Source organism: Etheostoma cragini, chromosome 10 (genome assembly GCF_013103735.1).
Source record: "Etheostoma cragini isolate CJK2018 chromosome 10, CSU_Ecrag_1.0, whole genome shotgun sequence".
In the NCBI taxonomy this organism is placed as follows: Eukaryota; Metazoa; Chordata; class Actinopteri; order Perciformes; family Percidae; genus Etheostoma; species Etheostoma cragini.
The window spans coordinates 936,884-948,137 of NC_048416.1; the positions used below are offsets into that span (position 1 = coordinate 936,884).

Sequence of the window (11,254 nt, forward strand, 5' to 3'; positions counted from 1 at the left end):
TATATTGCATTATCATTCCTATGCACTCCACGTCATTTGAGGGTCAAAAGATATTATAGAGTGGTGGTTATTCATTGGAACCGTTAATAAATTGCCATCTTCATTTAATGTGTGGTTGAAAAGATGAATCAAGGAGAAGGTGTTTTCAGTGTCCTGCCTTCATCTTTTGATCTCTCTGTTCTCTCAACATGCATTTCTTTTTCCTTTTCGAGGAATTCGGTTTCAGAGTATTTTGTGTGTGTGCACATTCGGTTTGATAAGTCAGTCATCTGAAGCACATTGTCATAGGGCTTGATTGAAAAAAAGTTGTGGGGAAATGTATCAAAAAAAATCCCTAGTAGAAATTTTAGCAAAACAATATTGGGTTATGAAAATAAAAATATAGTTGGATGTGCAACAGTTTTTCACTACCCGGCTGTGGGGGAAATTGCGGATGTTGCAGGTATGGGCGTGGGAACCCTTAGATGAGGGTGTTAAAAGCGCCAGCCGTGTTTTTTTTATTAAATCTGTAGTCGTGGAAATGACTGTAAGATAATGTAGTTTCTTGGAGAATGCGTGAGGGAACTTTGACTACCGTTGTTCGATTCATTTCATTTATTCATTTGATAACGTAAAAGAAATTTATTTAACAGAAATTGCAATTGCATGCAAGCATAAATCGATTCTAAACTTTAAATAAACAATACGTGGTTATAATAAAGATGGCTCTGTATTAGACATTAAATCACTTTGTGTACTTTTAGCTTTTTAACCAATTAAAGAAGTGATCTGAGGCCAAACACTTCAAATGACAAAATGTCCCCTTCATTTTTCTAATGCTAGTATAGCCAGATAAAGCATCAAACCACCTGTTAAATGGCACCAGAAAACAGAAAACGGCATCTGCTCTGTTAAAGATTTACTGGGGGGAAGATCGCCAGACCCCCCGTTAAGATGGTCCCACCAACATTTCCAATACTTCCTACGCCCATGGACGCAGGCGTAATGAAAAGGAGAGGAACGGAGAGGACAGCTTCAGGCCAGAGAAGAACCCAGACACTGAGTTACACATCAGAGAAAGAGCCGGTGATACGATCGTCTCTTTAGGCTGCGAGAGCCCAACTTTACTAATTAAAACACGTCTGTTGAATCATCCTCATATCTCTCCCTTCCCTCTTTATTCATTTTATCACTCATTTTCTGCAGTAGCTTTGATTAAGAAAGGCAAAGCAGAACACATTCAAGGTACCAAGCGGATGATCAGATCAGACCGTTCCTAGATAGGCTGCGACATCCATTTGTTGCTCACACACACACAGACCCAACAGGTGTTCAACAGTCAAGCTAAATGTGAAATATTAGAAAGGAATGAATAAGAGGAAAGAGGAGGCGATGATTTGATAAAAAAAGGAAGGGAAGGGGGGGCAGGAAGAGAGATGAGATGGAGGAGACACACTGTACTGTATAGATAAATAGAGAAAAGGGCCTATTGTGTCAGCAGCTGTCATCACTAAATAGCCCTCAGATCACTGTCAGACATTATCACACATACACACACACTCATATCCTAACACACACACACACAAACACACACTAACTGACTGACAGCTCCCCCTCAGTCCAACATCTGTGCTGACAGCAGCCATGGTAATGAGTCTCTGCATGTGCCAGCATGGGTGTGTCGTTCCTTTTTCCGCCCTCTTCCCCGCGCACCGCTCATTCAATCATTTCACGTCTCCCTTATCTTGTTGCCCCTCCCCCCCCCTTTCTTCGATATTTTCCGTCATCTTAATAGAAGAATGTGCTGATTGACTTCACAGCCACACGAGTCGCGGATAAATGAGAACATCAACTGTAAAGTTGGGTGGTAAATCGGTGTGCTATTGTTGTTTTGTTGCCATCCAGGTGCGTTGTATTTCACGTAGAGGTGTGTAGGAAGAGAGGGATGGAAGAAGGGAGAGATGAAGAGATGATGAATGGCTCTCGTTAGAGGGGTAATTTGTCTCTCCTTGTCTGACTGGGCTCCAGCTGTCGCTCCATCCCTCGCTCCACTCTCCTCGGCCTACCACTCCTCACCTCAGCCAGATGGGTGGACGGATGGACGGAGCGAGGTGGGAGGGAGGGAGGGACAGAGGGACAGAAATAGAGACAAGGACGAGGAGGGAAAAGAAGAGCATCATTGAACAGTCAACACGAAGAATCCCGTCTGATGTATAATGCCATTGCACAGTAAAGAACGGCTACGTGGGCAAACAATAGATTACACAAAGCTCAGACTGAGATGATTCAGCAGAGACGTAGAGCGCAGAAACAGACAAACAAAGCTCACACGTTTGACTCATACAAGCACGACAAATCTGGTGCTCACACAACTAACTAATGATGATTGTGGTTCCTTCCACATTGTAATGAAATCATCAAGGGAGTCCGCTAATGCCTTTAATACGGTGCCACCGTCTTCAGATGCCTTGTTTCCCCCCCATGATACACTTATTCTTCACACTAATCAACACTTACGAAGGAACCGTAGATCTGGATCGAGAGATGTGTGCAGATGGTCAGGGAGGCGGCGAAAAGGATGGCAACGGACAAAATCGTCACGAGAAAAAGAAACGGCGTGAGCTCATCGCTAAGTCTTTGTTCTAATAACACAAAGCAATTTCCACTGACCTTTCTAGAAATGTAGCGGGCAGAAATGACTGAGTTAAGGATGTCCCACATCATAATTGCTAAGGAGATTAAAGTTCCCTTAATTGCTTTTGGCCAACTAGTGCAATTTTTCCTTTTTGTAATTAAAGTGATTTAAAATATTAATAACCACCCTGGCACACACGTAACCTCGTTGTGTACTATAAAAATATGCAACAGCAATCAAACAATCTCAAAGGTGTGCGGCTACGCACACACACATGCAACATTTTTCCCTTGCTTGTTGTCAACAGTAGTCTCATTATAGGTCTCGGGAAATATGCAAATAGCTAGATCCCTTCTCCCCGTCAATAGAAGTGAGTGATCGATTCATTTAGATCAATCGCTTTTTTTTTCTCTTTACCTCCTCATTATTTTGGTTCCTGTCCTCCATCTTCCACTGCTCAGGCCCCTCTTATTGCCTCCTCCCCTTCTAATTACCCTCCTCTATTGCTTTCTCCCCCGTTTTATTATTGCCAATAAGTTTTGTCAGCTCATAGCTTCTGGTCTGTCCTGTTTTCTCCGTCCTTTGTGCCCCTCCATTCATTTCTCTTTTCACTCTCTATTCCCCTGGTTACCCCCCTTGACCTCGTTGTCTTCCCCCCACCCCCCATCTATCCGTTTCTCCATGTCCCTCCCCGCCTCTCTCCTTTTCCCTCCCGTCGGCCACAGTGTTTGCTTTGCCATTGTCTATTTTTCTGTGTTTGCTCTGATGAGATTGACTGGACACACAAACCCACACACACACACACACACACACACACACACACACACACACACACACATACCTAAAGACAAGACAAGGCTGGCATCTCTCTGGGGTGTAGTTAACGTGAGGCTGTGGATCGATCCTAGCTCTGGTTTCCACGACACAAAGCTCTAAGCTGGAGCAGTTTGGACGGCAGGACAGAGACATCACTCGGCCTCCATTTCTATCGAATGTATCTCGATAAAGCCGCAGTGGAACCTGGATCCAAACGAGGATTTTCCATGATTAATGCGCTTCATTTTTAGGCAGCATAGATGGGAAAGCTAGCCAACAACTATATCCATTCACTTTGCTTCTAAAATGATGTCTGCATTAATCTCCCTCCCCCCCCCCTCCCTCCTTCGTCCAGGTATGGTTTTCCTGATGCAAGCAATAAAGCACCGTCGCCTAAAAAGAGCTCCCCATCTGTCATGGCCTTTACACGTTTTGATTTCTATCAATACTTTGTGATGGGAAGGTGAACGCTGTCAAATTACTATCAAACCACTGTTTTCTGAAGAACTGCCTGCAAGAAAAGGAGAAGAATGATGAATGTTCAGCTATCTCTTGATTTTCTTCAAGGTCTCACGGCGTTTCTTTATTTCTCCTCCTCGGTTCCTGCCTGTCTTTGTTCCGTAGAAAAAGAGAAAGAAGTGTGATGAAAGAAGAGGTGACTTAGTTGAAGTATTAAGTGGTGAAAGAAAGCGTTGATGAAGTTTGTAAAGCTAAGGGCGAGCTAGCCTATTTTTCCCTTCGCCCACTTACATTTTAGCTCTGAAGGATGAAGGTAAAGGCAATCAATAAGAAACAGAAAAACGCCTTTATTTGGAAAGCTGTTTAAAAAGAACGAAAAAACATTGCTGGCGCCCGGGGGCTATCATTTTGAATGTGCAATCAGGAGAAAATAAGTGATTATCAGTGTGTCAAAGCGTCTGTGGTCGAACTATCTAATTAGAAGTTGTAATAACCCGAGTCCTTTGGTGGGTTGGCTGGACTCAGTGGCCTCATTCTTACCATGTTGTTGATTGATTGAGCTGCAAATATGGCAGACATAATTATTCTATATTTTGAGCCGTCTCTAAAGAGAAATTATTAGATCTGTCTTTGTCCTTGATTCCAAACCTTTGGAGAGTAGAGTGAATTCTCTCCATCCCTCTTTCTTCTCTCTGGTGTATGGGACAGCCTGATTGTGTCCACGCGTCCCAGGGCTCCCACTATTTAAAGACTTGGCTGTTCACTTTCTTTTGTCTCCACCATGTAGAGGACAATCGTATGACGGATGTAGGCCCTCGTGAAAACCCCATCCAACCGTTTGATTTAAAGCGAGACTATGTCAAAGTTGAAGGAGAAGAAATTTTTTCTTGCAAATGAAAAGTTGAGTTTAAGGTCTTTAATTGGTCTGGTATGCCCAGTAGCATTTGGTTGCTAATGTTAGCAAACGTATGACAGATACTACTGTTGAACTGACATGAATGAGTCAGTTCCCTGACTTTATGACTCTTATCCGCTTTGAGAATACAGTTCTATCATAGATCTCAGCAACAGTAACATAGGCTTGCTTTAATTAATACATTGGTAAGATCAATGCAGCACAATGTGAAAATAATTACTTCTTGGCAGTTGCGTGGATGCAATGAAATGTTTTAAATGAATGTCCTTATATCAATTAGGTTAAGGGTGTGTGCATGGAAAGTGTGTTAAGGCTAAGCGAAAGTGAGCATAACATTGTTATCGGGATTGAGCTCAGTGCATGTAAAATCTCTTAGTTGCTAATTAATGTTTAAATCTATGGTAAGATTGAGTCTCTCCAGCCTCAGCGTGCGTCTGTGTTTGCACCCAAGCTGCTTTACATGCTACGACCAGGGACCTGTTCCAAGATCTAGTTCCCTTCTGAGTTAACTGGATAACTTTGTCAAGGACAACCTGCAGCAGGTCTTTCAAATAAAACCATGTTCTAGATTATTAATGGTTGATTCACCCATTTGCAACATATGTCTTTCAGTTCAGTTAGCTACCAACCTTTCTGATGGAGTTCCAATGCGAGCCAACAGCCCTTGTAGACTTCCTTGTTAACAAGGGCGTCCATGTTTCTGTCAGCTGTCAACTCTGCAACCATGAACCATGTAGAGAAAAACTGACTGTAACAAGAAATAAACTGGAACACATTTAGAATGTTTAAAAATGTGAAATAGCTCATTATAGACTAAATAGTTTCAATGAAAACTGTTGCTCCTGATGCTCCAGTTTTTCCTATTGACCTCCATTAAATTGGATGAAGGCAGGAATCTCAGAGACAAACGCTGGAAAAATAAAACCCAAACATCAGAATCAGAAAAGGGTTTATTGCCACAATAAGTCACATTCATGTTGAATTTGCCTTGGTGAAAAGTGCATACATACACAAACAACGCACTAAATATTAATTTGAAATAAGCAATAAATACAGATTTTTTTTGTGTTAAAAATCAAAAATATAAAAATAGGCTGAATGCCAGAATGTGCAAACAATATAAAGTAATAAGGTGCAATGGGCAGATGTGTAGTCCAGGATGAAGTTTACATGGCTGTAGATACCAGAGGTATGAGACATGATTAATGGAAATGTGTAATTTGGATAATTTGTGGGTGATCAAAAAAGATCCAGATATCCCAGTAAAGTTGCCTCAGAACAGGCCCCTGTATCACGGTCAGTCATTGCCATCTGTTTTGTCTAACGTTCCCCCCCCCCCCCCCCCCCCCCCCCCCCCCCCCCCCCCCCCCACTTCCCTCCCCCTTCTTTCTCTCCCTTCATCCTCCAGGTCGCCCACTCCCTCCAACCTCTTCCTCCTCCTTGCTCCCTCCGTCCCTTCCGTCCTCCTCGTCCGCTCCCCACCACCCCTCCCCCGGCCCGTCTCCACCGATCAGGGAATGCCAGGTGCCCCTCTTGGAGAAAAACTCCACCCACTCTCACCTGGAGCCCCACCCGGATGACTCCTACTTGCTTCGGGCCCAGCCATCCTCCACGGGTAAGAGAGCTCACCTCATTCATGCACCCTTTGATCCTTTCATACATTTTATTATTTTACATCAACATGACATCCATCACCTGGGTCGCTGCATTATCTCATCATGTGTCCAGGTCCTGATCTGATTTAGTCGCTGCACAGTAAAATGCCAGGCAATCCTTTCGCTTTGATTCAATGTCACATCTCGTTCTTTTGGCCATTTTGTTTCTGCCTCTTTGCATTCCACTGAAGTCAGCATTTGTTTGCGCGGCCCGGGAATCAAACCAAAGGGACTATTATTGTTAACATTGTGAGCGATCATAAAATTTGCAGTTGATCGTAATCATGGTCAATTACAGATGTTACGGTTTTATAAGAGAGAAACTAAATGCTTTGATTGATCATGCAAAGATACATTCAAAATAAATTCATATATCTCCAACCAGAAAAGATCATCCAGCTTATGTTTATGCATGTTAATTTTTTTTCTATTTTTGAAAAAGCATAATCAAGAAGAGGAAACACTCCCTGTTCCTAAACTTGACTTCTTTTGTGGCTCACATAACAATAAGCACAATTTAAGACAAAAATTGGTAATCTCTCAATGGATTACATTTGAAATATAACCCTCCCACCTTTGTCATCTACTGCCAGAAAACAATGATGCAAGTGAAAGCAAGCCTTACACTCTGCAGAGCGCAGATTGGTTGCCAACGAGTAGGTGTGTTTGTACTTATTTTCCATATGACATTAATAATCTACCGGAAAGTGAAAGGTAAGGGGATCTAGTTAGTTTCCCCGGCTGTATGCTTTCTCTTTCATCACTGGACACTCTCTTGTTGGCTGTTACAACCCTGTGTGCTTATATCAGCACCTCACAAGTATTTTTCTCCTGCGCGCACACACACACAAACACAAACACACACACACACACACACACACACACACGCGCGCGCCCGCGCACATCTGCAGTGATGAGTTTTTTCATCCTCACACACATTTATTCTCAACAATTAGCTGCTGTGGGCCAACTGTGTCTGTCTCTCCGTCCCTCTCTGCATCTCTTTCCCGCTCTCTCCCCTGTTTCTCCATTCCTCTGTGCATCTGCACTTGTAATCAGCGGATATATTTAGCAGAGGCCTGATGGGAGGAAAGGGATGGGGGGTGCGGGCAGAGAAGTCGTAATGTGATTTTTGGTGGAATACAATCTATTGTTAATGGCGTTAGGCTCTCCTTTGATCCTGTATAAATCTTCATTAGGGAAGGCCCGGGTCCCAGGTTCAAGAGCAACGTGATTAGGAGGCTTTTAAAATGACGTTACATCAGCCTTCTAATTGGTTTACTGTTTGCTGGGGCAACATCAATCATTAGCCCAGTAACCGCACAGCAAATAAATTCACTCTGCCACTGACACCCTAATGGCAGACACTGGCAAAGAGGGAGAGTGAGGCTCGCAGGCACACTCTCTCTTTCTCTCATTCTTGTTCACACACACCCACACTTTCTGTTCTGGGGCCTCTTTTCAGTCTCTGCTGAGCATGTATACACAGAGACGGCGAGCAGGAGAAACAAAGAAAGTAAAGAAATGACAGAGAAGCGGGGAAAAGAGGCGCAAAGAGGCAAAATAGGAGCAGAGAAAGCAAAAGCCAAACTTTGACTTTTGAAGTTGTTTAATGAGATATCTTGCATGTCTAAAATCAAAAAAAGGGGGAGAGAGAGAGAAAGAAAGAGAGAAATATCCAGAGAGCACCAGTAAAAATAGATGGAGAAAACGACTGAAAGGGAGGCAGAAAGCAAGAAACATACAGAGTCAAAGAGAAAAAAGGGGGAATGTGAATAAAAGGGGTAAGCAGATGAGAGCTTAGAGGGTGAAAGGGACGTATTTGGATGGAAGGAGAACAACATTGAGATGAAATTGCAAATTGCCACATTTTCCCAGCCAGGACTGCTGATCTAATGGGTGCAGAGAGAGTCCTTGGCTTTGGGCGTCCATTAAAATCGACCTAAATGAGTTTAGAGTGGCAGTCTGGCACTGCATAAACACACCCTGGCATGTAGGAAGTCACAGGAACGGCTGCAAGGAAATAAAACACCTATAACCGGCGACTGTTTATGCACGTGCTTGTGTGAGTGTATGTCTGTCTGTGTGTGTTTTGTGTGGTCCTGTAGAGAGTGGACGCTGGGCAGGAAATGAGCCTTACCAAGCCAGGCAGAAACTGACCACAGCGAGATAATCCTCAGGAAGCTGCATGCTGTTTGTTTGTATGTGTGTGTTTGCATACGTGTGTGTGTGTGTGTGTGTGTGTGTGTGTGTGTTCCTGTAAAGTAGTCCGCCATTACCTAAGCTAACAGGTGGACAGACATGACTTGTGTTCCTAGTGAAGCATGACAGGTGAATGGGAACGGAACGGTGTTGCAGGGGATTGGCTGGGAATTGGGTCTGCGAGTGTTTATGTGGGAATACTGTCTGGCTCAGAGCACCTGTCTGGGAACACTCCCCCCGAACGCCGGGAGAGCTAAGACGGCCAAACGGAGCGTAGCAGATCGCTCCTGGAAAGAGCTAGCGTTAGCGCTGTCTCTGGCCATTCATTATGCATGGGGAGTGCTAAGCTATTTTTAGCCCGAGCATCTTCTAAAGTGGCTAGCTATCCTCTGCCAGGGAAGCCACCTCAAGTCACTGCTGAAGCAATGAATGTTTAATGGCTTTGTTGAAACAAATCTACAGAAACAAAGGGACATCAGAGATGCATTGCCTTCTTCTGCACTAATGTTTTTCTTCCTAATGGTGCTTATGTAAGGGGGACATTTGCGTAACAGTGGGATGATTGTGTGTGTGCAGTTACGTGTGTGTGTGTGTGTGTGTGTGTGTGTGTGTGTGTACATTTCTGCTCATGGAGACTGTTTGTTTTTGGCTGAATTTGATGACTCTTCTCTAGCGGATTATTGCCTCCTAATTAGACAGAGATGACTAGCCAAGGCAGAGGCGGTGTGTGTGTGTGTGTGTGTGTGTGTGTGTGTGTGTGTCAGTTGTCTTTAACTTTATCCCTTTTATTGTGCCTGTATGTGTTTGTATGTGCACCTGTGTGTAATAAAGCCTACAGTATGTGCAAATTAAGCCCCTTTTGTCAGCATGTGTGTGTTTCTGAATGTGTGCCTATAGTTTCACCTCAAGCTCTCCTTCCATTGTGCTCAGCCTCTAAGCTCTGAGAAGAATGACAAATGAGGAGCATGTGACATTCTGAGACAGAGGACATATGAAGCACCAGCACATGGGAATATACCACCTTAAAACACAGGGAGCATAGCAATTAGCTTGGAGAGGAGGTGCATTAAAAACAATGGAGGGTGGCACAGTGTTAAAAAGCAGAAAAGGAAAAGAGATAGGAACAGTGGAGATATGGGGCGTGAAATAAAGAGATGGAGAGACAGAGGGAGTGGGAAGGACAGAGGGAGGGTAGGGAGCTGAGCCCTGCAATGATCCCTTTTTAACTGCTGAATGGGCATTTCTACCCTACAAACACACACACACACACACACCCATGGATGCACATCCTGCCCTGTGACTTTTCTCTGTTAACCACAGAAAATGTCAATAAACAGTTTGCCCATCCAGGGCTGCAAAACAAACTGCCTTGGTTGGTTCCTGCTGCCAGCTGGCCACACACACACACACACACATAGACACACTCACACACTGTGAGATTAATATGGTGTGGCGAGCCCCTGCCTCTCACTGATGTGTGTGTGTGTGTGTGCAGTGTGCTTTACAGGGGAGGCAGGTTAGCAGACAGGCTAATGCCTCTCTGCTGAATGAGGCTCCTTTGAATTGGCGAGCATAATGAACTTCCAGGGATTAGCCCGAGCCAAACCCACCAGCTTACAGCTATAGTCCCCTCTCTCCAGTCGCAGGGGACCTCGGACAGAATAAAGTGGGTCAGGCTTCGACAGCAGTCAGAAGGGCTCTGAGCTTCTCCACGAAGAGTGGCCGTGAAAGCAAAACAGAGAGCTTGTTGAGAAAATCTTTTCACAATCGCTGTTTACTCACACTGGTGAGTGAAAGACAGAGGAAAGAAAGGAGGAAAAGATAGAGCGGAATAAAATGTGATCTGCTTGGCTGCTCCCTAATTGCTCTATATCCTCACCGCATGTTTTTTCTTTTATCAGACTGGGTTCCTGGTAAAACGGTTGTTCCTATTAGCCTACCTGCGGGTTGTACTTCAGCAACCGGACAAGTCCCCTGTCTTAATTTATTGGACCCATTTACCTCCAGCCTACTCGGTACTGTGCTCTGTTGGAACTCTGTTCCAATGGTTGGTCATATTTGTGTTTCCGGGGCCCAAATAATCTGCGCTTCTCTTCGCTCTTCTTTTTCACTTCTCTGCGTGTATGAAAGAGAAAACACAGCCCTGTACCACGGCCTTGCTGTTCAGACAGTCCCCACCCCGAAAGGATTATTTTTATGGATTTGAAGTCGACATGAAAATTAATTTCTTTGACATAACGCTCCTGTGCTGTAGCAGAAAAAAATAAAGCAATTTGTCTCTGATCATAAATATTTTGCAGCATACTAGAGAGGCTTTTATTTATTCAACTCCTACTAAAGGCTGTGTGAAGATTAAGTTTTATTTTGTACAGCTGTGTGTTTGTTTAATAGCAACAGTTACACAACATTAGCAATGAGTCATTTATGCAATTGATTCTGCAAATATTGATATAACGCAAAATAAAAGAAAAAAAATCACTTTCTATAATTCAGCAATTCACTCCAGTTAACCTGCCACACTGTAAAACCTAACAGCCCATCTTAATAAAAGAAGTAATTTAACATAACTTAAACCTCTCAAGAAGTTGGAGT

At 43.7% G+C, this 11,254-nt stretch overlaps 1 protein-coding gene across 14 annotated transcripts in view; it reads left to right on the plus strand.

Moving 5' to 3' along the window:
- Window positions 1-11,254, plus strand: part of tenm2 (teneurin transmembrane protein 2) — a 227,050-nt gene that overhangs the window by 157,676 nt on the left and 58,120 nt on the right. For 9 of the 14 annotated variants that reach the window (XM_034884104.1, XM_034884107.1, XM_034884105.1 and 6 more), the window contains one exon: window positions 6,214-6,420. The exons of the other annotated variants lie outside the window; for them this stretch is intronic. In XM_034884104.1, coding sequence (XP_034739995.1) covers window positions 6,214-6,420 — 207 coding nt within the window. The remainder of the gene's footprint in view (window positions 1-6,213; window positions 6,421-11,254) is intronic. 14 annotated transcript variants of the gene reach the window in all.